Raw genomic sequence first — 23566 nt, 5'->3', positions numbered from 1 at the left:
TTTTAAAAGGTCCCCAAAACATTAACTAGTATACTTACTATAGAAAATACCAGTTTCCAATTATAAGCTGTTTTCTCCTTCAGAAGGTATAATTCAGGATGTGCACCTTGAAACTAGTGAGGAATCTGGAAGAGGGGCAGGAGTCACATTTTTTGCTAGCTTTGCACCTTAAGTTGGCAGAGCTTCCTGTAAATTAAAGGGTTAGCAGTAGCTGTCAATGTTTTCAGACCAGAACACCACATGGCACTGCTATGCTTTCCTGCCACTTCAGATACACAGTATGTGGAGGACTGCTGTGTGTATGTTGACTAGAGCAGGTAAGCATTGTTCAAGCCTGAAAGAGCAATTCTTAAAACTTCTCCCTACTCCTCTGCACACTGAAAGCTTTTAGGCACCTGAATGTTTCTTAGAAATTTTCCAAGGATCTAAATTTCTTTTCAGAAATGTGATAACCATGAGAGGGATGTAAACTGTGCCTTTCAGCAGCTGATTATTAGCTCTGGATCCAAGAAGCTCACTGAAGGTCACACAGGGATTCAGCAGAGCAATGCAGAAGACAAAGTTAGATTATCCAACTTCTATGCTAGTAACCTTGTCTCAGGACCACCCCTGCCTGCTGATTAAGCAGTTAATCCAAAATGACACAATAAATCAATAGCAGAAATAAAACCCAACAGTATTTTACTGGTAGAGTGTATTTCCAGTTCTGCCATGACTGAGATTACAGAGTGCTCAGTAAAACATCTATTAAAATACCCTCATCATCTGATGGGACCTATCTAATTAACTGACTGACATTGCTGGAGTGGGAAAATATAAGTTGTCTAATTACCTTTTTCTCGTATTCCACTATTGGATACATTTTTTTGATTGAAAGGCTGCGTAAATTGAAATGCAGGGTCCCTCTTCCTCTGTCAAACTAAGTTCTCTCTTCCTTCACTCAGAATGGACATTCTGATGGACGGCCACACCAGTTCTGACAGGAACAATGCTTGATGTTGTCTTTGAAACTATATGCAGCAATCCCAAAAGATAATCACGGGCACAACAGGATGCTTTGAGAGTGAAGCATTTACAATGCTTTTTTCCATCTTTTCTTGAGTGTCTATATTTGTCTCCATCCAAGCACTGATTAATCATCTAACATCTCAGAGGTGCTTCATCCTCCTGCCTTGAAGAAAACAGATTTAAAGAAACACACAAAGGCAAAATTACCTGGGAAATTAACCCACAGGGCAGGAGAAGTCTTTAAATCACTATTTTATTTTATTTTGTTTTGTTTTGTTTTGTTTCGTTTTGTTTCATTTTTGTTCTTTCTGAGATACACTGTTTAGCTAGTACAAACTTTAAATGCATTCTGCCTGCGTGGACTTACTGCAGCATATTAGCCCTCCATTTGCAGCACTGATGGAACCCCGTCCTGAGGCTTACATGATTAACTGCATCCAGCCACGTATTTTATTTCTTGTCCTGGTTGGCTGAATATTAATTTTCTCTTCTGTACAGGTATTGTATAAAAAATTGTCCTCTGCATAGAAACGATTAAACTTTTATAACAGGGGTTCCAGACAACAGGCACCCCTTAAGGCTTGGAAGCATTCGTGTCATTAGTAAACCTTTCTCGTCCCCATCCTCTACGTGCCCCCAGGAGGTCAACAACACCAAACCTTGAGCATGATTCTGGCAGAGTATGGTGGCAAATGCAGAAAGTGCTACCAACTGGAAAAAAATCAAATGCATTTAATCCCATCCAAATTCTGTTTTGAAAGAAGAACGTAGTTTCTGAGAATAACAGGCATAAACATAGCCATTTCCTGCTTGGAAAGCTGGAGACAGCTTTTACTTTTCAACTCTTCTTACCCAGTTGTGCTGTCTGAGTGTGTCTTTACCAGGTCCCCCAGTAGCAGCTGAACTTCTCATCCATTCTGTACCAGCTTTGCACAAAAGACAGGAATACCTCTCTTGGGCCGTGTCAGACTTGCAATCTCGTTTACAGATATTTTTCCCCTGAAATTTAGGAACTAAAGGTAATAGTGATGTTTTGGATTCCTAAGGCAACTGGGAATAAAACTCAGGGGAAAAGTGCAGATTCAGCTATCAAATGACTAGCGTGCTTGAAAAGGTGAGTTCAGCAGAGGAGGAACACATACCTTCAAGAGTGCATAATTATTCACAGCTTTGATTTAATAGGTACTAAAAGCATAATCCAAAGGATGGCTCAATTAATAACTTATTAATAATTTCACTCAGCTCTTTGACTTCAGCAAACTGATTTGACTTTTTTTTTTTACACTTTCTTTTCTTTTTCTTTTTACACTTGTTTGTGAAGAGATCATGATTTCCTAAATTGGGTTTGCTAAAAAAAAAAAAAATGTATCAGACTAATTTTACTGTGGTGTAATTTGGGGTCATTCTCATTGCGTATATGATGCTCAGTGACACGGCTGCTGCTCAATGAGGTATCAGATGATTAATTTTTTTCTCTGGTAGGCTGAATGCCCTTGCTGAACAAGTATTCATAAGCATGCGTTCAAAACACTGTTTCATTCACGTGAGTTGAATGCCAGTTAAACACTGCTGACAGGAAACTCAATGAGTCTGATTGTCAAACAAAAGAGGGCAGCAGCTAGATGAGTTTGTGCTACAGTTATGTTCCCATGACTACTTGTTTTATGCATCTACAATAAATCAGACTAATATGGACATTTTCAGAATGATAAATTTATCATGATACTTGGCTTTGCATGGCACAGTGAGAAGCATAGATATGAACTAATAGTTACAACAAGTTCCAGCTTGGAAGGTGAGATAAAGTCAGGAGAGGAATGAGCAGAGTAATACTTTGTCTCAAAGGAAAAATGAATCAATGCCTTTTTTATTAAAGGTAGTGTAAAAGTGAAGTACCACCTTAATTCAAACATACCCTAACTTTCAAAGAAAGCGTTTTGCAATCTTAAAAGTATTCTAACACTGTTTTGGGAATAGTGTTATAAATATAACAGAGCAAGACTTCGATCAACAATGGTTACACTAAATTAATGGAATTGCTGCATATAAAATAGTAGATGCTGTGACCCCATATACATGCACACAAATTCTTGTTCAACAATTAGGTGGTGTTTTTACCATGTGTAATGGCACTGAAGTCCACGGGGAGGAAAAATCACAGGAAAGCAGTTTGTCCCTAACTAAGCTGAAGGCTATGCTGAGCAAGAAAGGAAAATAAAATTTACTGGGGAGAAAATCTTACTTTCTTTCAAGTTATTCTTTTTCTTATATCCTCTTTTCATTCACAGATAATATGCAATGACAGCTCAATATTTTTTAAGTAATAGAGTAATACACAGCAAGATAACAAATGTCTTTTCTTCCTGTGTCTCTCTCAAGTATTCATTTTCTCTAGAGATCTTTCAAACTTCATGCAAGAGATCCCTTGTATGAATTGTCAAAATATGACACTCCATCCAACTGCTGTTTTGTGCCAACTGGAGCATGTTTTCTAACTATCAGTGTTAGACAGTACTTCAGTCTTTTGGTCAGAATGGGCATTAGAAATGCATTTAAATCTATTGTTTTTGCTGCATGCTTGGGAGATGTGCTGGACAAGTATTTCTTGCGTGGAAGATGAGCTCTGTCACTTTTCACAGTGGGAGGAATGAAAATCAGAGCTGTTGCTGGTTGTGCTACCCACACCCACTCCTCGTTCTTCTTTCTGTAGCTGTCTCAAAAGACTGTGCTTATAATTGATTGATAAAGGAGTCTTGGCTCTTTTTTGTAGCTCGATTTCCACCAAACAAAGCAGCTGTCAAAGATTTTGGTGATTCAGTCCCTGGTGTACACTAAGGGACCAGGTGGATATAAAATGTATGTTGTCATTTTAAAGATTGACTTAACTAATAAACAAATCTTTGCATTATTGTAATTTTCTCTAAGATGTGGCTCATCCAGCTGTTGCTTCGCTTCCCTCGGGGGATTAATTTAAAAGCTTCTGGCACTAGGAGAGCACTGAGCTCCCTAGGGAGGAAGGCAGCACGCTCCACACTTGGCTCGGAAGCCAGAGCGTCGGGATCTTGAGCTCTCTTCCCGGCAGTCGATGCCGTGTCTCTGCAGAGCAAGTGACATTGTATGTCCTGCTGGGCAATGCTCCAAAAAATTTTATTTTATTTTTTCAGAATACAATCTTAATTTCAATTGTACCTCCCGAGGGAAACCTCGGTGTTTTGCTTTCAATGTGGATAAGCTGTGCTGTTGAAGCCTGCCAGGACTCACTCCTGTGATGCTGTGTGCTGGAACCAAGCCTGCTGTGCTGCGTGCGGACCTGTCGGGCTGGAGCCTTCCTCGCACGCAGCACTTGTGGACAGGCACCTGTAGGCACCCACTGGTGGTCACCAGCCTGGCCTCCTGCCGGGGCCGCGAGGCTGTGCAATGGCTGTTGGGCGGCCTCCTAAGCCTCTGCCCTGTTGTTGAAGGGATTTCCTGCAGCAGTGAGCAGGAGGCAGAGGGGCAGGGAAGCCTCTGAGGTGAGAGGAGGTGGGGAAGGGGCCTGTGCAGAGAGACAGGATTGATGTGCTGCCTGGAAAGGGGTGGGGGCTCAGGCAAATGGGGGGAGATGCTGGGGACTGCTTTCACTTAGCCCTACTGGGATACCTCTGGTCAGTTAGCCTACAGGACACATCCCAGCTGTATAATCATAGAATATCCCGAGTCAGAAGGCACCCACAGAGACCAGTGAGTCCACCTTCAGACTCCAAAATCAGACCATGTGTCTGAGAGCATTGTTCAAACACTTCTTGAACTTCTTGAAGCAGGCTTAGTGCCATGACCACTGCCCTGGGGAACTTGTTCCGGTGCCCGACCACCCTCTCAGCGAAGAACCTTTTCCTAACATCTAGCTTCCCCTCATGAAGAGGCTGTAGACCATGATGTGGTCTCCCCTTAGTCCCCTCTTCTCTAGGCTGAACAAACCAAGTGACCTCAGCCACTCCTCATATGCCTTGCTTTCTAGACCCTTCATCATCTTTGTTACCCTACTTTAGACCCTGCAGTAGTTTTATATCTTTCTTTTAGCTACCCCTAGGTGGGGGGCCAGCTGTATGCTGGCTGCTTCCAAAGAGCCAAGCCATCGCACCAGTCTGGGGCTCAGCAGAGGCCGTGAACCCACCTGAGGCCATGGGTTCACAAAATGGCGGCGGGTGGTTTCACCACGTCTATGTGCCAGTGGGGCAGCGCTCACTTCCAAGGGCCCTGTCTGTATTTTTTGTGCCTTCTTCCACAAGTTCCTCCTAACTTTTCAGCAGATTGCTGAACTGACAGCCTGAGAGCTCCAAGTCTCCTGTTCAAGCTCTATTTTCTGGGAGAAACACCACTGCAGGTATCCTTGCATCTCCCCACACATGTAACTCTGTATCAGTGGATAGAAATGTCTTGAGGAAATTGAGACCCTTCGATGGAGTGCCTTTTGCGCTTTTCTACTCAGAAAGAATGGGGAAAGGCTGTAGGAACTGGTTTTGTCCCTGGGATTAATAACTAGAAAATCAATTTGTCATTTCCCTGTCATAAATTAAAAGCTTATAGGCCTCATAGCATGAGTATAACAGAGGTTAGTGCGTACTGAGGGAGGGCTCAAAGCTCACTCAGCAGAGCACATCTCTACTATACAATTTAAATTTTGTCTCATCCACAAAGACTGACTGTATTTGTATAAAAAGGGACATTCTGTACAAAAATATTTTACCTGTTTCCACACTGCTTCTGTGATTGTTGCTACTGAAGAAGGTGTACTCTTGAGGAAGATTCTGGTCCTATTTTGATCAGTGTAAGTGACCTCTACATTGTGCACTTGTATCTGTAGGGGTAGTACAAATTAGTCGTATTTAAGCTGATTATTGCCACTTGGGATTCGCATCTCTGAGCTGGTTCTTTGGGGAATAGAGAACCTCTACTCTCTCCCTTGTCTATTTTAGTAAAGTAAGAAAGCAACCAAGCCTTTTCAAAAGGGTGTTCAGCTGAGAGTAACAAAGAGGAGTGATTTGTGAAAGCCAAAAGACCGGGGTGAAAAGAACCCTTTTAATACAGACAAATGTAGAACAACAAAAGTGCATTCTCAGAGGAAAGTACCTGCTGGTAAGTTTTCTTTGTGGTTGAACGGAGGCTTGGTTTAAAATAAATAAGCCTAATTTGTTATTGGTCAGGTGAAGAAAGAACGTTTTCTTAAAAAGAACAGGCAGTTTATATCTCTGTAAATTATTATAATTCTAAATAAAACATTATTCTGTGAGGCATGCTTCCAGAAATTATCTAAAATAATCCAGAGAGTGAATGATCCATAATCTGACCTGAAGCAATATAAAGGATATTTTTGGCAGATTACTGTGTTTTGGGGTATTGCTTAAACTACTGTTAACTCACTATTTTATTGGAAAATTCTAATCAGTTTAATTAAAACAGATGTGGTTGACAGATATTTTAATTGCTTGTGCATAAATTATTGCTGATGACTACTTTGATTAAAGTAAATAAATTGAAGCATTTACAAGACACTTCACATCATCAGACATACACAGATGTCACTGGCTTTTCAGTCAGATAGTAGCTTAATTTTCTTTTCAGTCTATGGTTGGAATCCTACACACTTTTAAATAACAGAAAATTAAATTATTTATGTCTACAGCCTTTCTTAAACAGGTGTTTACCTTGATTTCATTAGAAACATCATCTTTTGTTTCCTCTTTAAAAGAGTAATTAAGATAAAATAGACTTTAATAAATTAAACTATCCTGTTTCTTTAGTGTCCTTTGGATGAAAATGCAAAAGATTCTTGGACAAAGGTTTGCTGTTTAACAGTATATTAAAAAAGAATCTTTGCAATTTGCTTAAATTTAAGTTCCTGTAGAGCTTCTAGGGTCTATAATGTCAGTATAGCTGTGCATACACAGGATATATGTCGTTGTGATATCTCTTTAATAGAAATAAACAAAAAACACTTAACTATCTAGCTACACTGTTCAAGTCTTAAAGCTCTGTATCTAGTCAATTTGTGTTGGTAGTAGGTTTAAAAAATAATCAGAGGAGGTTGTGTTTAACATATTTAATTATCTTTCCTGCAGAGTTTGCTGTTTTTCAAAAATGGTCAGAGTGGCTTTTATTCATCTTCCAAAAGCAAATGACTACTTTGTATGCTTAGCTGGGCAAGAAAAAAAATACACTGGGTTTTTTGTCAAACATGTTATGACAAAAGTCAAAAAGGAATCTGAAAGACCTTTCTTAAGCAGAGGCAAAAAAAAAAAGAAAGGTGATTTGTGGAATTAATTCAAATATTATGATGGTTCTTTACTTGCAGATGTAGTTTATATGGTCTTGCAGCACATACCACACCAACAACAGTTTGTCAGTAGAAAAAAAGTATATAAATTATATACATTTGTATAAAGTGTATAACATTGTGAAAGATGTAGTAAAAGATGGAAAGCATGGGAATGGGAAATTAACTCACATTAGGCTTGGAAAACCGGATTATGTTTGTATTGCCTTCTGCTGTGTTGCATCAGATAGCATTTCTTTGTCATCATTTCTTTGTGCTGAATAAGATAGTAGCAGTGAAATTCTGTTCTGATGTGAGATTAATTTAAATATGAGCTTATGAAGAATGCAGATATTCTGGTGGTGTAGGGAGAGGAGTGGGAGGACTGTTGAGTTCTGTTAAAGATGCAGTTATATTTTCATTAAATCACAGGTGCTCTTAAGATGTACAATGTAAATAGCTTCCTCTTCTTTCAAGGAGTAATCTGTTGTAAAGGCCTTCCAGCTTGACCACAACCAGCATGTGAGATGTCCACTTCTCTGTAGGCTGTTCATTGCAAGGGAAGGAAATAGTATTACTACTTGTCTTCTTTTCTTTATTTTCACCACTTCACATGGAAGCTTTAGTTGTTTTCAGGGGTCATAACACTAAATGTGATAACTTATTTAATGACATATCCCAATTAAAGTGTCCCAGTCATAAGTCAGAAGCCTGCTGTTTTACATGCTTCCCAAACAATATACAGTTGTCTTTTGAGGAGGTTCTTGAAAATGAGAGAGCCTTGTGGATGTCCACAAAAACCTTCTCTGCATGGGGACAGGAGGGTAAGAGAAAGCACAAAGGCTTCTGTTCCCAGCAGCTTGATGGTAGAGAAGTGGAAGCAAACAGTGACCACAAGAAAGCTTATAAAAATATGTAAGACTGTTGAGGGAGAGAAGCCGACAAAGAATGAAGTGTCTGATTTGAAATGTTTGCTATTGCTGTGTGTTTTCCTTGGTCCAGGCTTCCGCTTCCATCGTTCTGTGGGTTCTGTCGAAGAAGCCCTTGCATGAGCTGTGTATTTTTTTATTTTCTGTCCTCCCCCTCCTTTTATTTATTTGACAGTGCCTTTAAGAACATACTGATCAAGGTGTTCCTGTAACTGAACTAGTCAGTAATAATGATATATTTTCTATAAAACGTAGTTCAGTGTTTGGTTGCTCTTTTGTCCATTTGGGCTTTGGTGCAAATTTTAATAGACTCAACACTTTATAGATTTTTTTTATTATTTTTATTTTTTTAAAGAAATAAGGGACTAGATATGAAAGATTGAGTACAATATTGTAGTAGTAAACTGTGTAGCGCGAATATATCCACCATTCACTGCTGCCTAAATTGAAGTGTGCTTCATGCATTTATTTGTAAAATGTATATTGATAGCATGGAAGCCTGAAGAGGATGGCAGCTTGTGCATTCAAATTTAAAGAAATATGTAAAATCCTTGCTATCACTACTTCTGCTGTGTATGGATTCCCTACGTTATGTGGTTTCCGTGGTGGTATGAAGCAGTTAAAATGCTGAGTGATTGACAAAACACCTGAGTAGCGAAGAGAACCGTCAGGAGCCGGCAATAATATTAACCTTCAGAATAGAAGATGTTGTATCACCAGGAGAATAGGTTGAACTACATAAATGTGGGCTCACTAAGAAGAAATTAGATGTTTAATAGAGAATGTAATTAAATTTTAAAATGTATTAGTTAATTTGACTAATGTGCATTCAGATTGTTTGTTTCAATTTCACAATAGACATTGTAGAAGACTACAAAGAGGAGCTAGAATTTGTTCAGAAATAGTTTCGGGTACTGAGTATTGTGTTGAGTGCAGACTGGTGAGAAAAAATAAAGCCACATATACTGGGCATTCAAATAAAAATTAGCAGTCTCGACAACTGAAAGTGAAATCTGTGCGTTATCAATACATGCTGTGTTAAGAAACTTGAATTACGGTTTGATAGTAAATTGGACATGCGAAAGCAAATCATAGTTATACCAACAAGGTAACTGGTTTCTAAAAAACATCTCAGTAAGAAATGTCTGTTGGAGACAGATGCTCTACAGCCTTGGAGACTAAAGTTTTGAAACAGCAGGTCAAGCTTCTCAAATGCAGGGAGTCGGAAGGTTGCTTTGCAGGGTATAGTCCCTATGGCTACTAGCATGACCCATATGCCCAGGATATATGACTTGCTTTGCAGAGTCCTGTGCTCATTGAGATGGAACATGACTATATAAACTCTGTTAGTAGCCTTTGCACTGTAATGGTCCTGGATGAATTTAAACAGGCATCCCAGATGACATTTGCTTTCTTTCTCATTTTTATCAATCAACTAAGCTACTAGTCTAGATGATTCCCTTCCCTGATTTAGCCTGTTCTGCCCTTTTATCTGCTCACAAGAGAAGTTACTGGCTTTTGGGTCTTCCTCTTGATCTGCTGCTACTACCATAATGTATCTCGGGGTGGTCCATTTCGTACAATTTTATGCCTGTTTCTGAACGGACTTCCCTTATTGCTACTCATTTAAAAAGTACATGTGTGTAAACATACTTTCTAGCACAGAGGAAGCTGAACTTAATCAACCTGGTATGTTCTGTGTCTGTTTTCTTTTTCCAGTATTTGATTGCAATTTTGAATCTCCTTGTGAGCTGGAATATTCATTTTCATCAAAAGATCAGGAAGCACCCAACAAAGCCTGGCTGAGAGTGAGTGCAGAGGATATCTCACAGCTAAACATCCCGGATGTGCCAGAGAGAGATCACTCCGAGAATACGCCAAAAGGTAAGATGTATACAACTATGTCATGCCTTCATTATAGTGGTTGGTTTTAAACAACCGACCAACCAAAAATAAACAACCAACCAACCATGTCCTTTTAAATACTTCAGGCAGTTATAATCCTTTCGCTGCAGGAGGCAATGAATTCAAACAGTATGACAAATGAAGGCAGTCACTTTGAATATGAAGTATCTGCTTTTATCTACATTATATATATGAGAAGCAGAATATAAAGCATAGTATTGTGTAAATTCTGTATAAGGCTGATCTCTCTATGGACAATATCTGGATGAGAATAGTCCTGTGGTGCCCATGTTTAAGGTTATTCTGTGGTTGAACAAAATATTTAAAATCACTCAGTCTGGTTTTACCACTGCTCTAGGTGCTGTTTATCCTTGTGTTCAGGGCTTAGGTTTTCTATTTGGTGTGAAAACAAAAGTTAGGTTTTGCCCTTAATGTAAGAAATATTATTGCCTATAGAGACAACTAGGAAACATGAAGAGAAATGAGTGTAACACTTTTCTTCTTTCTTGGATGAAAATGTGGTTTGCTGGAATTATTTTTCCTGCTTATAATCATAACTGTGAACAGCAGTATATTTCTTAAAGATTTAAAGTGATAAAAAGATTGGTAGGTATATTTTTACCCTCCTAAACATGAGAAAGCTAAAAATTCTTAATGCCTTTCCTGCTGTTTAGTAAGACCTGCTTGAAACCTTGGCCTATAAGGGTGGGGTGGTGGTTGAGAATGGAGATACAAAGTGGAAAAGTGGAGTTAGGGCTATAAGCTTAACCAGGAATATGAAACAAAGAGGTATAGGGAAGGATAGCAAACATTATTGGAATTATGGAACAGTTTTTATATTAAGAAAAAAAAAAAAAAGAAAATTAAATGCTTTATTCTGTCTGCAATGTGAGGACTGTGAGATCTATAAAAGTGTGCATTGAAGAGCACTGGGAAACAGCCATGAAGTTAAAAATACCGTGTATAGAACATACAAGAGGAAATATTTTTCTTGTAGTATCTGAGTAAATCGTGGTAATAAGATGCATGAATTAATGTTATGGAGGCCAGAAGTATGCATAAGAAGGGGTGGATAAATTCTTGCAGAACACATTAATCACTGGTTATTTAATTCAAGTCTGCTTACAGTCCGTGACTCAAAAAGCTTCTATTACAGAAAGCTACAAGTGAAAAAATCCTTTCCTCACTAGCCAGCATCAGAGATGTCATTTGACTTTGCAGACCTGCAATAGGACAGTACTGCTTGTAACAGTTCTTATGTTCAAGTAAAGACTAAGGAAAAGTTTCAGTGCAGCTTTTGTTCATGTTCTTGAATTCTGTTTTCTCATCCTTATCAAGAGTATAGAACTTTTCCCCAAAAAGCCATTATAAATTAACTTTCAAGGCCGATTGCTTGAACACTAGTTCATCAGCAAACCAAGTCATTTTAGTGCGTTCTGTATTGTGTTTAAAACAGATGGACCACATTTGTGATGCATGCAAATATCTTCTAATTTTCACATCAAAGAACATACATATGCATAATAAATTTCTTGCTACAAAGATAGTTAAGTGAAAGTTTGAGGTAAATCAGAATGTCTGCTGCTGAGAAAGTATTTTTCCTTTTCTTAAACCCTCAAGCAAGCTGACTGCTAATGAAATTTTTGAATTTAAACATGCTAGTTTTGAATTAAAAATAGTAGTTGTTGCTTTCCTGGAGTGGGAAAAATGGAGAAAACAGAGAACAATAAAGGTATTCCAGGTGAAGGGCCTGACCAGGGCACTGCAGTAGTGCTTTTCTTTGGTGGAGTTACACCTTTGTCTGTATTTAGTCTTTTTTATTTATTTTTTTTTTATGCTTTTAATTTAAATGCTATTTTTTTTAAAATATGTTGGGCAATTTTCTCCTAAGCCCCTCAATAGAACTGTTGGTCTGAAACTCATAGGTGACTAACTTTTTGTGTATAAAAACTCATTTGAAAAATCAACACTTGGAGCTGGCATCTCTACTTTAAATCACTTTAATTACAGCTGCTTGGCACAAATAGTTATGCGGTCTGTTTCATTCTGAAATAATTAAGCACAAGTAATTCCAATCCCCAGTGGTTCCTGCAAATTGTACTTCCAATTATCTCAATCTTATTTCATCTCCTTTGCAGACAGTAATGCACGGGGAGAAACAGATAATGTAACCAGCTTTTGAGATGGTTTAGGTCATCCTTATAACTTGACTATCAAGTCATGTTAAGACACTGATAGAGATAAATGTCATAGGTATGATTCATTGTGCTTCATAAACATTTATGTAAAAGGTTTGTCAGGAAATCATTGGTAAATATCCCGAAGAAACACACTGTAGAAGTATTTTTACTTATTTATTTATTTATTCATTCCCTGCAGCATGACACAGCTCAGTGTCTAGGAATCAGATAAAATCATCATGGAACTGAGTACCTAGAGGAGGAACAAGTTTTAGATGTCTCAGTGTTTGTTTATGGTCACATCTAAGTGCTATGTTCACTTGACACATTCATTGTGTAGTGTCACGCAAATCATAGATCTGAGTAAGGATAAATGTTGAGGTGACAAAATCTGATATTAAATTATTCAGTGTTGGAAATTGGAGGTCTGGTTTACAAAGAATTGAAAAAGGATGCTTAACCAGACAATGGTGGAGGGTGAAACTTAGTGTAGATTATGTGAATCGAAGTGGTGGGAGAAACAGGCTGAGTTGGCATATATAAGAATAGATTCTGATCTGGTTGCAATTATTCAAGCTGATTTTTGAGTAAGAATAGAACTGTGAAAATATCAACTCATTAGCAGTCATAAAATAAATGTCATGTTGGAATTAATTGGGAAAAGAGTAGAAAATAGAAAATAATATGCTTTTATAAATATGTGGGTCACCTATATCTAGAATACATCATTCTTTTCTGGTTCCCATACATCAAAAATTATTTAGTACATCTGGGAAAGTTATTAAAAGAATGGAAACACGGATGCAATGGCTCTCTTTTAGGAGCCCTCAAACAGACTAGGGCTCTTCTCTGCCTGGAAGAGACATCTAACAGTGGCAGTGGTTTACTAAATCATGGGATTTTATAAAATCTTTATGAAAGATTTTTAAAGGTTTGTAAACTCCCATGACTTTATAAAGTAAGGAAATGATGAATATAGAAGGAATATTCCTTATTTCTCTTAATACAGAATTGAACATCATCAGATTAAATTAGTAGGTGTCAGGTTCCAAACAAAAACAAATGAGATCCCTCAGTATTTTGCACAGAATAAAACTGTAGGACCAATTGCCAGAGGGGACTGTTTGAGATAAAACCTTCTGCAGGTGCACAGGAGGTGTGCAAGGAAGAAAATAATTACCACTATTACAATCCTTTTCTGGCTCAGAAAATCCTTGTGCAATATATCCCTGAAGGCCAGAGGATTAATCTGGGGAAGTGCAACTGTTTGCTCACCCTGTTCATATATTTGTTCCTATGTATCTACACCTGTCTGTTTTCAGAAGCAGATGGCTGACATTGATGGATCTTTAGCCTATGTTGGCAGGGTTGGTGTGGTGTTCTGTTCCTCTCCCATCTTTCACCCCAATTTTCTCTTCCTTTATGAAAAAGGAGAGAATTGTACTGTTTTGGAACAACTTTTAGAGTTAGAGAGAGAAAAGGTGTGACTTAAATATTTAATATTATTTGCTGTTCTATGAAAGTCTTGTAAATGGTATGGAACCATTTCTTGTGCAAAAACATTGACTGGTAGGAAGAATTGCAGGACTGTCTGTAGAAATCTGTAGAAGTGTGTATGCCAAGATACTTTGTGTGAGATTTTCAGAAATTCTGTGCCACAGTGCTTCAGTCTTCTCCGTTGCCTGCCTCCTAGGCCCTGCACAGTCCATGAAGACCTGCTGGAGCTACTAATATTTTCAAGTCAAGCTTTTTAACGTTTTGCAGAATTAGAGATTTAATGTTAAAATTCCACTGATATGCTAAAGATTGACAAGAAAACCTCTACTAATGGTATCTGAATCTGGTCTGTATGTATTGCAACGAGTAGGCAATCCATTGCTAGACATTTTTTCTTTTAATTCATAACTAAACAAAACACTGCTATAAAAATCTAGAATTCTGCATCAATTAATGCTTTTTTTTTTTTTTTTTTTTGACAAGTGTAATTAATTCTTAATTATTTATGATCCTTCCTAGTATATTGTACCACCAAATGTACTGCTGTCTATTGTAATGAAATATGGGGAACTGGAGATCATGCAACCGTGGCAGTATTTCCTAAGGAGGCTAGTTATACAGTCCAGTCAGTGGTTAGAAGGACAGAGTTTGTGAACTGGAGAGGCTGCACTTTGCAGCAGTGTGGTCAAACACGTTTGCCATGCCCAAGTGGAAAAGTCATTGACCTCTCTTATAAACTTCCAGTGGGTCAAACCAGCCATAAATTCCATGCATCTTTATTCAACTCTTGATTCAAACTCAGGGTTTTCTGTGCGGCAGAGCCACTGAGTAACGGGTGGTTTACTATTCATCAGAAAGTGTGCCACTCAAGAATTCATCCCTCCTGTGACCTTTTCACAGTGCTGGTATTATCCTTCTCCCAGACAACCCATGGATGAGCTTCCTATCAGCAACATCATGTTGTTGTGTTGCCCCTGGGCTCATAGAGGACAGTAATTTTGGTCTCTCATCTAGGAGCACAGTGCTTCTGAGATAGATTTTACATGGCAGAGGAAGAGAGAAACCACTAGCACAAAGTTCATCTTGTGTATTTAAGGAGGAAGGACCAGCAGCAGTGGAACCCAAAATATGTATTCACAAACCAGACCAAGATCTGTGCTTGGTTGAATGTCAGTGTGTATTTACAAGTGCAAACACCGTTTTAAACTTGAAGGATTAGAAGCTTGACCACTCCTGCAAGAGTGTTGCCTACTCCTCATTTAAGTCTTGTGGTACTAGATAAATTAAGTGAATTGAAGCTTCTATTATCTGAATATTTCAGGACCATGAAAATATGCAGATACTTGATAAAAATTTCAGATGAAGAAATCAGCTGGGGAGGTACGACTACTATTTAAAATGAGAAACAAGGAAGGGAAGTAATAAGCCAGTCTGCAAATGTGAATATGAGTTGAAGCAACTCCTTAATGGAAAATGTAAATTAAACTTTCATGAAGGGGGCAAGGGAAGTGGCAGATGACAGCATCCTAGCCAGCTGCTGATTAGTTGAAAAGCTCTTGTGTAAGTTCTAAAACAATTATCTGCACGTTGTGTTAATGCAATTTTGATTTTGTTATTATTATTAAAGAAATGGAGGAAGGCTAAGGCACTGAGCATATTACCAAATGGGAGATAATGAACTGCGGGATTATCAAATGGCTGTTGACCTTAATTTGTGACTACTCAGACAAAGAAGAATGAGGAGGATAATATAAGATAATAAATAACATTTTCTTTCAGGTTATCACTTTATTAACAGAACTGCAGAGTATAAATAAACATGGATTTGCAAGAAGCAAGTAGCTCAGATGTTAATTAACGTGTAGTACTCTAAAGCAGAAAAAACACTTGTAATGCTAAAAAGATAGCTGTCTACTAGGGGAAAGAATACAGGGTAAACAGAGTAGTTGGATTCATGCTAGACAGAAGTCTTCCCTTTATATTAATCCTGAGACTGGTTTCAGGATATGCCTTGATCCCACAGAATCGATCCATCTTATATATCTTTTAAACAAGATCTCATAGTATTTCTTATACTTCTTTTCTTTAGTAAATCAATATATGGTGTTTGAGGTTTGACAGGGTCTGAAAACAAAACAGAATTGTCTTCTCAGGAGAATTTCAATTTTATGGGAAGAAAAATATGTAAGTTTTTTCATATATTCACATCTTCATTTTTTTTTCTAAAATTTGTGATGTGCAATAAACACATTTCTTTTTAATGTTGGAGGACAATATAGCTCATCCTAGTCAGCAGAGATTCAGTCCAGATGTTCAAATAGTCTTTAGAAAGATACTGCTATAGTATGAGGCCATCCGAGTTTTATTATTTATAAGTATTCAGATGAACAACAGGTATATTATAAACATTTGTAAACTTCCATTATTTTGTAAAATCAGAGTGGAATTGGGTTTTCTATTAGTTATTTTCCTCCATAAGATTTAGCTATTGAATCAGTGGAAATAATCGTTGTGTTTGGGTTAAAAGATCTGCTACAAACCACAAGTGAAATATTAGGAGAACAAAGCAAGATCTGGAAACAGCACATAGGCTCAAAATTATTCATAGGTCTTATTGCAAATGAGAGATTTATGGATTTACAGGTGTCACTGTCACGTTCTTTGTAAACAGGGTTTTCAAATCAAAAATGTTATTTACAGTGAATAGTTATGGTTGCTCTACATGAGATTTAAATTTTGATCCTCAACTTGGCAACACACATATCAAGTGTTGCAACATGGCTCTGTAGGAGTTTATATAACTTTAATGCACTAAAAACAAAGCAAACTTGCTTCAGAGTCTGCTGGGCTGTGAGGAGAAAAAAGAAAAAAAGCTTTTTTTATGATGGTCAGCTTCCAACTCATTCTCTTATAGTACAAGAAATAGACCAGATGTTCTTAGCATTTTGCAGCTTGTTCTTCTCATTAGTACGACACTTGTGCTTTGTTATTGCAATGTTATTTTTCTTTAATGAGCTTCCTCTGAAGAGACAAATTATCATCTCACTGTAGGACAGTGTGTTTGTTTATACAGTAGGTATGTATTTATGCAGGCTGTGGAGAAGCGTGCGTGTTTGTTGATTTTTGAAATCTTCTCTGCTAATTCCTTAACTCAGTGAAGACTTGCTTGCAACTCGTCATGAAACATTTTGTTCCCCAAGCTGAAAAATAAAAATTAATCTCAGTGTGCATCAGATGTTAGTGTGCTCTGAGGACTTGCTGCATACCTGTGACTAATGTACTTCAACGAGTATATCCAGAAAAGGCACTGACAATGAAGAATAAATGGCTTGTAAAACGGCCTCTTTCTCACTCTTAGAGACACTTTCTCCTTGTCAAGATGAGAGGCAAACTGAAAGGACAGCTGGAAGGAAGTGTGTTCTGCTCTTGGCTGTGTTTAACCTTTTTATAGGAAAAGACTACTGCATTAACAGAGACTTGTGATTTTTTTTCCTGTGTAGTAGGGGTAGTGTTCTTTATCCATGAGTGCTTATTTCCATGGGCACATTGGTTTTTTATTGTACTTTTCAAGTACGGAAAACTCATATATTTGTGCAAAGAACATTCAATGAATTTACACATTGTTGTTTGATAGTTTTAATTTCTTTCTAGCCTTTCTGCTGCCTTGGTTTTCTGTGTATGTGTGTGTGTATATATATATATATATATATACACATATATATAGAGAGAGAGCCATACTAATGGCAGCTACCACCAGTAGTAGCAGTCTCTATTTACAGTCTCTGTAAATAAAAAATGTAATGTATGATGAAGGAGCATCAGCAAGGCACTGTAAACTTTGTAGCTACTTTGTAAACTACTCCTTACCAAGCATAGTCTAATTACAAGCATTACCAGTTATTCCTATAAGCTGTGTTTCTTTACCTATGAGTCTGAGAATGTCCTTCTATGTCAGGCATTTACTTCATACTGTTTTGAGGAGCTGGGAGAAGGGTTTCTGTATGTCATCAAAGCAAAACTTGAATACAACGTGTTTAAATTAATAGCCCAAGCTGAGCTGTATTCCTAGCTCTTCCAGACTTCGTGCATCTCTCGTACCGTAACTATTACTAACAGTTAGATGCCTGTTACTCTGCAATATTTTTGGCATTAAGTTGGCCTGGTTCACTTTTAATAAATAGAGTTTATCGTATGGGATTTTCTACAGGCCTGTGTATAGGCCCTTTCTACAGGGATCCCAAATCCCTTTCTACAAGGATCTGTGAGCTTAACTGTGCAATTCTAGAGTTTTCTCTTATAGCAGCTTAAACTGAGAATGCTTATTTTATCCTACTCAAAGTCATCAAAGAAGGCCGCAGTGTTTAAGGTAAGATACTGAATGAGAATCATTTTACGTCTTTAAAGATGTTTTCTTTTCTTAATACCATGCAATGACCATTTAGGTGGCCCCAGACATCTTGCGTAGTTTATAATGAATAATCTTCCATTCAATTATGAGTTAGAAGCTATCCCTAAAGTTTCATCTGTTTTCTTTGCTTGTTTTGAGAGCACAATAATTAAACAGATCATATAATGTAAGAACATGAGAATGGCCATACTGGGAAAGCAGGACAGGGAAGCAGCTACCCACAGTATTTGCTGTAGGCAGACAGGCTTGCCTTGGGGCTTCGGGGAGCGATACAATACAGCACTCCCACGTTATATTGTAAGTCTGCTGGGATACATGCTACAATATGTTGTTGATTTGGAATCGGCAAACCTAGATGCCAGTCCTATACTGAGCATCATTGCCTTTCTGTGTAGTGAATTATATTTTGAGTGCCTCTTTTGGTAAAAAATCACTTCCTCTAAGTTCCCTTAACCCCCTTTAGACTCAGTGGCATAGTCTTTCATATCTATCAAGTGCACCTAATCTAGAAATGCTTGGTGTTTGTCTTTTGCCTTCCATGGATGAGAATTTAAAAAAGGATAAATACAAGGGATTGTCTTCTGTTAAAATGAGGAAAATGTTTTGTGTTTTGCTTTATTTTTGAATCTTGACTTGATAATAGTGGGTTCATACTACTTGCAAACTCAGATAAGTCATTTTTATTAGGTGAATACTCAGGTGTCACAACAGAGATGAAAGAAGCAAGCACAGCTTATTTCTAAATGGCATTTCCTTCAGAGTTTTTTTTTTTTTTTTTTTTTTTTTTTTTTTAAATAAAAGCGATAGTGGGTTTTAGTCATTGTTCTGCATTTTTTCTTCTTCCTCTTCTATGGCTGTGAGCAGTTCTTTCCATTCTTCTCTGAGAGGCTGTCATATAAATTATCTGGTGTAAACATGAGCAAACAAGATGATGAGTAGACTTCACCAGATTTGAAGAGGTATTCAGACAGCCAAAGCATTGCCTATGCCAAAAGAAACAATCTGATTTAGAACAGAGCTGCAGTAATTTGTTCTGTGTGCTGCTTTTAGGGTGGTTCATCTCACTGTTTTTGTGTGCTTCCAGTGGGGAAGTGGAAAGGTCAGGCAATGAAGGGAAACGTTTTGCTGTATACCACAGATAAGCATCTCTGGCAGTCATTTGGAGCCTTGCAAGGCACATAAACAGCATAATAAAGGTTAGATGGGAACTCCTTTTCACCTGTCACAGTAATTTTGTTATCAGAGAAAAGCCCAAGCTGCAAAGCTCTGATACCAGTTTTGAACAGCTGAAGGTGCAAGGATGTTCAGGTTTCAAGGCGCTGATTCAGAGCAGTGCAGAAATAAAAGTCCATGTTTAAACAATGTACTGATGCAGGTTTAATTCTACTCTTAAGTGTTTTTCCTGAAGGTGTGGAATTATGTGGAGAGGAAACAGAGAATGGTTTATGTTCAACTACTGTAACAGATTATAGCTTTTTAGGCAGCCAACTGTGGATAGGGCTGAGCCGGTCATACACATCAAAAAGGCCACTTTAATAGAGCTGAAGTTCTCTGTGACATACAGAACTTGGAATTTTCCATACTGAAATTTCTTAGATTAATTTTCCAATTACTGATCAAGCCAAAGTAGTATCTGTTATGTCAGAGCAGATTCTACAAAATACTGCTTAGTAAAGATGCCAAGGCATTTGCAAATCAGTGACAACAGCTGGATTAACAGCACCAATTAACATTTTTAATAGCAATTTTCATTAAATACATTTGTTTAAATATGAATACTAGTGTAGGTTAGGTGTCTGTCTTAGCCACATATGGAGAAAATTAAATGGATGCAGAGATGGAGGCTTAGCTTTACTCAAGGAATTGATTACCTAGTTAGAGAACAGAAAATCTGGTTCCGTTACCTGTAAACCTCCTGAAAAAACAGAGATGGTTGTAATGACTTTGAAGCAAGAAATGATAAAGATGCGGTCCCATCTTTTTCAAGGTTGGCGTGTGGCCTGCTGCAGGCATTTCTCACTGCATGGCCAGTGTGAAGAACAAATGGTTAATGGTAGGGGTTTGGTGTTCAAGGGGCTCAAGTGATTGTTGTCCTGTGTAGAGCTGAACTGAATATGGACTTCTGTGAAATTTGAGGTGCTTACAAATATTCAGCAAGCTTGTGAATTCCCGATTACCTTAAAATCAAGGAAAACTCAAGAAATAGAAATTAACGTGTTTATTTAAAAAAAAAAAAAAAAAAAGAATTTGGGCTTCCAGTAGCCCAAACCCTCCTGCTCTGTTATACAGTGGAAATTTGACAGGAGGCTGTGAGAGGATTAAGGGGTATTTCACTGCAGATGAAACTTTGGGAACCAGCATTTGGGTTTTGCTTGCACAGGTGAGAAGTCACATTATAAAGTCATACCAGAGCTAATACACTTTCCGTGGTATTGGTGTTGTGTGTTTGCTTATGTGCTTAGCTGAGATGTTTGGGGTTTGGTATGGCTGAGTGCTGTGTGAAGCTGAGCAATCCAGTTCTTTCCACTGACTTGTGGGGAGAATGTGTCTGTCTGGAAAGGTAAAAATGTGTTGGAGTAGGGGCACACCTTGAGTGGTTGTTGGCTTACATTTTCCTTACACAGTGAGTGATGAAGTGTCGTTGAAATAACTGAACTCTAACCAGGTGAGGTGTCTCGTCTGGGTGTAAAGCACTGCATAACCCAGGGGAAGAGCTTTTCTGCTTGGCTGTGATATCCCTGAAGAGATGGGCATTAGCTCTGTGGAAAGGACACGTTACAGGCAATGCTTTCATCACTCTCTACCATGTGTTTTACTGTCGGCATGAAATTATGCATCTCAGACTGCTTTGTGGGTGGGCAGGTGAAATGTATTAGAGCTATAAACCGATTAATATGTGTGTTATCTAACATCACACCCAGTAACCATCAGAGAGGGTGGGGCGCCAAAGACTGGCACTTAGTGTGAAGTTAATTATGCCCATTACAGCAAGAATGACCTAAACTACTTATGAAAATTAACTAACTTATTGGTTACCTGTTTTTTCACCTGGTACACTACTTTTACCAGCAGCCAGGCCTTTTTATTGATGGAGCTGAGTTATTGAGTTCTGTGTAACTAAGACAACTGCTCGTAATGCAGGCTGCAGAAACTTCAGATCACTTTTTTTTTTTTAACTCCAGCAACATAATCAAATCCTTACTCTTTATTTTGTTGTGTTTTCGGAAAAACACCTTCCTATTCCCTCCTTCTCCTTTGATCTTTAACAAGTACTGCCCTCTTGTTCTTTTCAGCTTGCAGGATGAATGGTTACAGAGCACGGGAACTGGCATTTTGCTAGCCCAGGTGTATTTATAATCAGTCTGTTTGTGAAATTGCTGAAGGCCTCCAGTTTCTCATTGTCCGGCAACAGGAGCATGTTAAGTCGAAGAATATGTTGTTCCTTAAAGCCTGACACTGTCACAGAAGTGATACAGATGTGCCATGTGCATTGTCTCACTGGCAGCTGCAGGTGTGAGACCTGGTATGGGTATGAGCTGCAGCTTTTTTTTTTTTTTTTCCCTTTTTCTTTAATGTGGGTGCAGTACCTTTCTTGCCTTAGAGATGCCAGTTTGTTTGGTAGTATAAGGAAGTAATGCTGTGCCACTTCTTTCTACCTTTCTATTCTTTTTGGCAATTGGTGCTTGTTATGTATGTTGATGCTATGTGCTTCCTGCTCGGGGTGGGGGACATAGGAAAGATGGAGTGAGGTTTATCTTTGCACAGGGCATTTCTCAGCGTGGTCCATTTAATCATTTTGATCCCCTCTAGACTCAGTATTAGACCAGAAATTTAGACCAACAACAGTTTGACAACCTGTACTGTAAGCTTGTAGAACAAGTTCAGGAGGGTACAGGCATTATATTCTTGAGAACTCTGTTGAGATTTGGAAGTTTGGCGGTGGAGTTGACCGCTTTCTGTCTTCAGAATGAAAAGCTGTAACAATGACGTAGCTCGGGGAGGGAAAAACACTAGGGAAGCAACAGAGGGGATGCGTTGTGTAAAAATGGTAGCATCTCTGTTCACTGGAAAAACTGCTCTAGGGCATAGTCCTGCTAAGAATCAGTGTTTGCTGTATTACAGGCATCTGTTTAAAAAACAAAACAAAACACCTCTATTTCTTATGACTACCCAATACCCAAATACTCAGAGCATTTTTTGCCAGATTGGGTTCACAGAACATGTTATCCTGTCATCTCTGAGAGCCTGTCATCTCTGTTACTGAGACCTGCACTTTGATCACCACCAAACATATCTAAAGAAGGAGATTGACCTGTCTTTGGCCACAGCACAATGGATTTTTTACTCCTCTTCAGGCAGAGATAATGACCATAAGGATTTCTCTCCTGCATCACCTTTGGTCTGAAAAGTACTAACACTGAGAACAAGAGATAATTTATCAGGTTTTCCCTATTACCAGATGTCTCTTTAATTGATGGGAATCTTTTTACAATCACTTAAAATAATTGCTTTTGAAGAATTTTTTTCTCAATTGACAGCAGCCTAATGACAGGTTGTGACTTTATAATCAATTTTAATTATTGTGTAGCTGATAGTACTAAAAGTAACAACTTTAACTTTTGATGTGGGGTGATTGATTTCGGAGGCCACCTGTAAGTAAATGATTTCTTGTTCCACAAAGATTTTTTGTATTAGTGCTTTTTGAAGTAAATAAAAAGAAAATCAGGCAAAGTAATTTTCAGTAGCTGAAGCACAGGTAGTATAGTCTGTTATAATAACCACTGCTGCCCTAACTGTTTTTCTGACAACTAAGAGAGCTGTGTGTTTTAATAGCTAACCAGAAAACTGGAAATCAGCATTCCTAGGTGTTTTTCCCATTCCATCACTGAGTCAGTATGCATATGATCACACCCAGCAGCCATTTTGTCCCTCAGCAAGACTCTTAAAATAATCTGCAGACTGTCAAATGCTGTAATGCTAATAAGGTTCAGTTCTGGTAAGGTTATTTTACAAACGGAGTGTAGAAAACTGCATCAGCCTGTTACTTTCTGAATACATTTGCTGAGTTTACAGATGAAATGATGCTTTTTTCTTTTTTTTTTTTTTTTTTTTTTTCCCCCTGCACCGTTAACTGTAAATCCAAAAGTCAAACCAATTTCTTCTGGATTTTTTTTTTTCTGATTGTCAACAATAATGGAGGTTCTCTGGCTCAGCCTCTGTGCATCCTACTCTTCTGTTGTTGAATCTAACTGAGTTTTACCTTTAATGTTTGAAGTGGAGGAGCACCCTCCTTTGTTCCCAGAAGTTGTCAACCTTGTGGCACCAAGGATTTAAATTACATGTTAGT

The 23566-nt window shown here is 38.1% G+C and overlaps 1 protein-coding gene across 1 annotated transcript in view; it reads left to right on the top strand.

Moving 5' to 3' along the window:
- The window catches only part of LOC116487121 (ALK tyrosine kinase receptor-like), a 223981-nt gene that overhangs the window by 114546 nt on the left and 85869 nt on the right, over nt 1-23566 (top strand). The window contains exon 3 of the mRNA XM_032183736.1: nt 9949-10113. Coding sequence (XP_032039627.1) covers nt 9949-10113 — 165 coding nt within the window. The remainder of the gene's footprint in view (nt 1-9948; nt 10114-23566) is intronic.

This window comes from Aythya fuligula, chromosome 3 (assembly GCF_009819795.1).
Source record: "Aythya fuligula isolate bAytFul2 chromosome 3, bAytFul2.pri, whole genome shotgun sequence".
Classification (NCBI taxonomy): domain Eukaryota; kingdom Metazoa; phylum Chordata; class Aves; order Anseriformes; family Anatidae; genus Aythya; species Aythya fuligula.
This window is presented reverse-complemented; position numbering and strand designations above follow the sequence as displayed.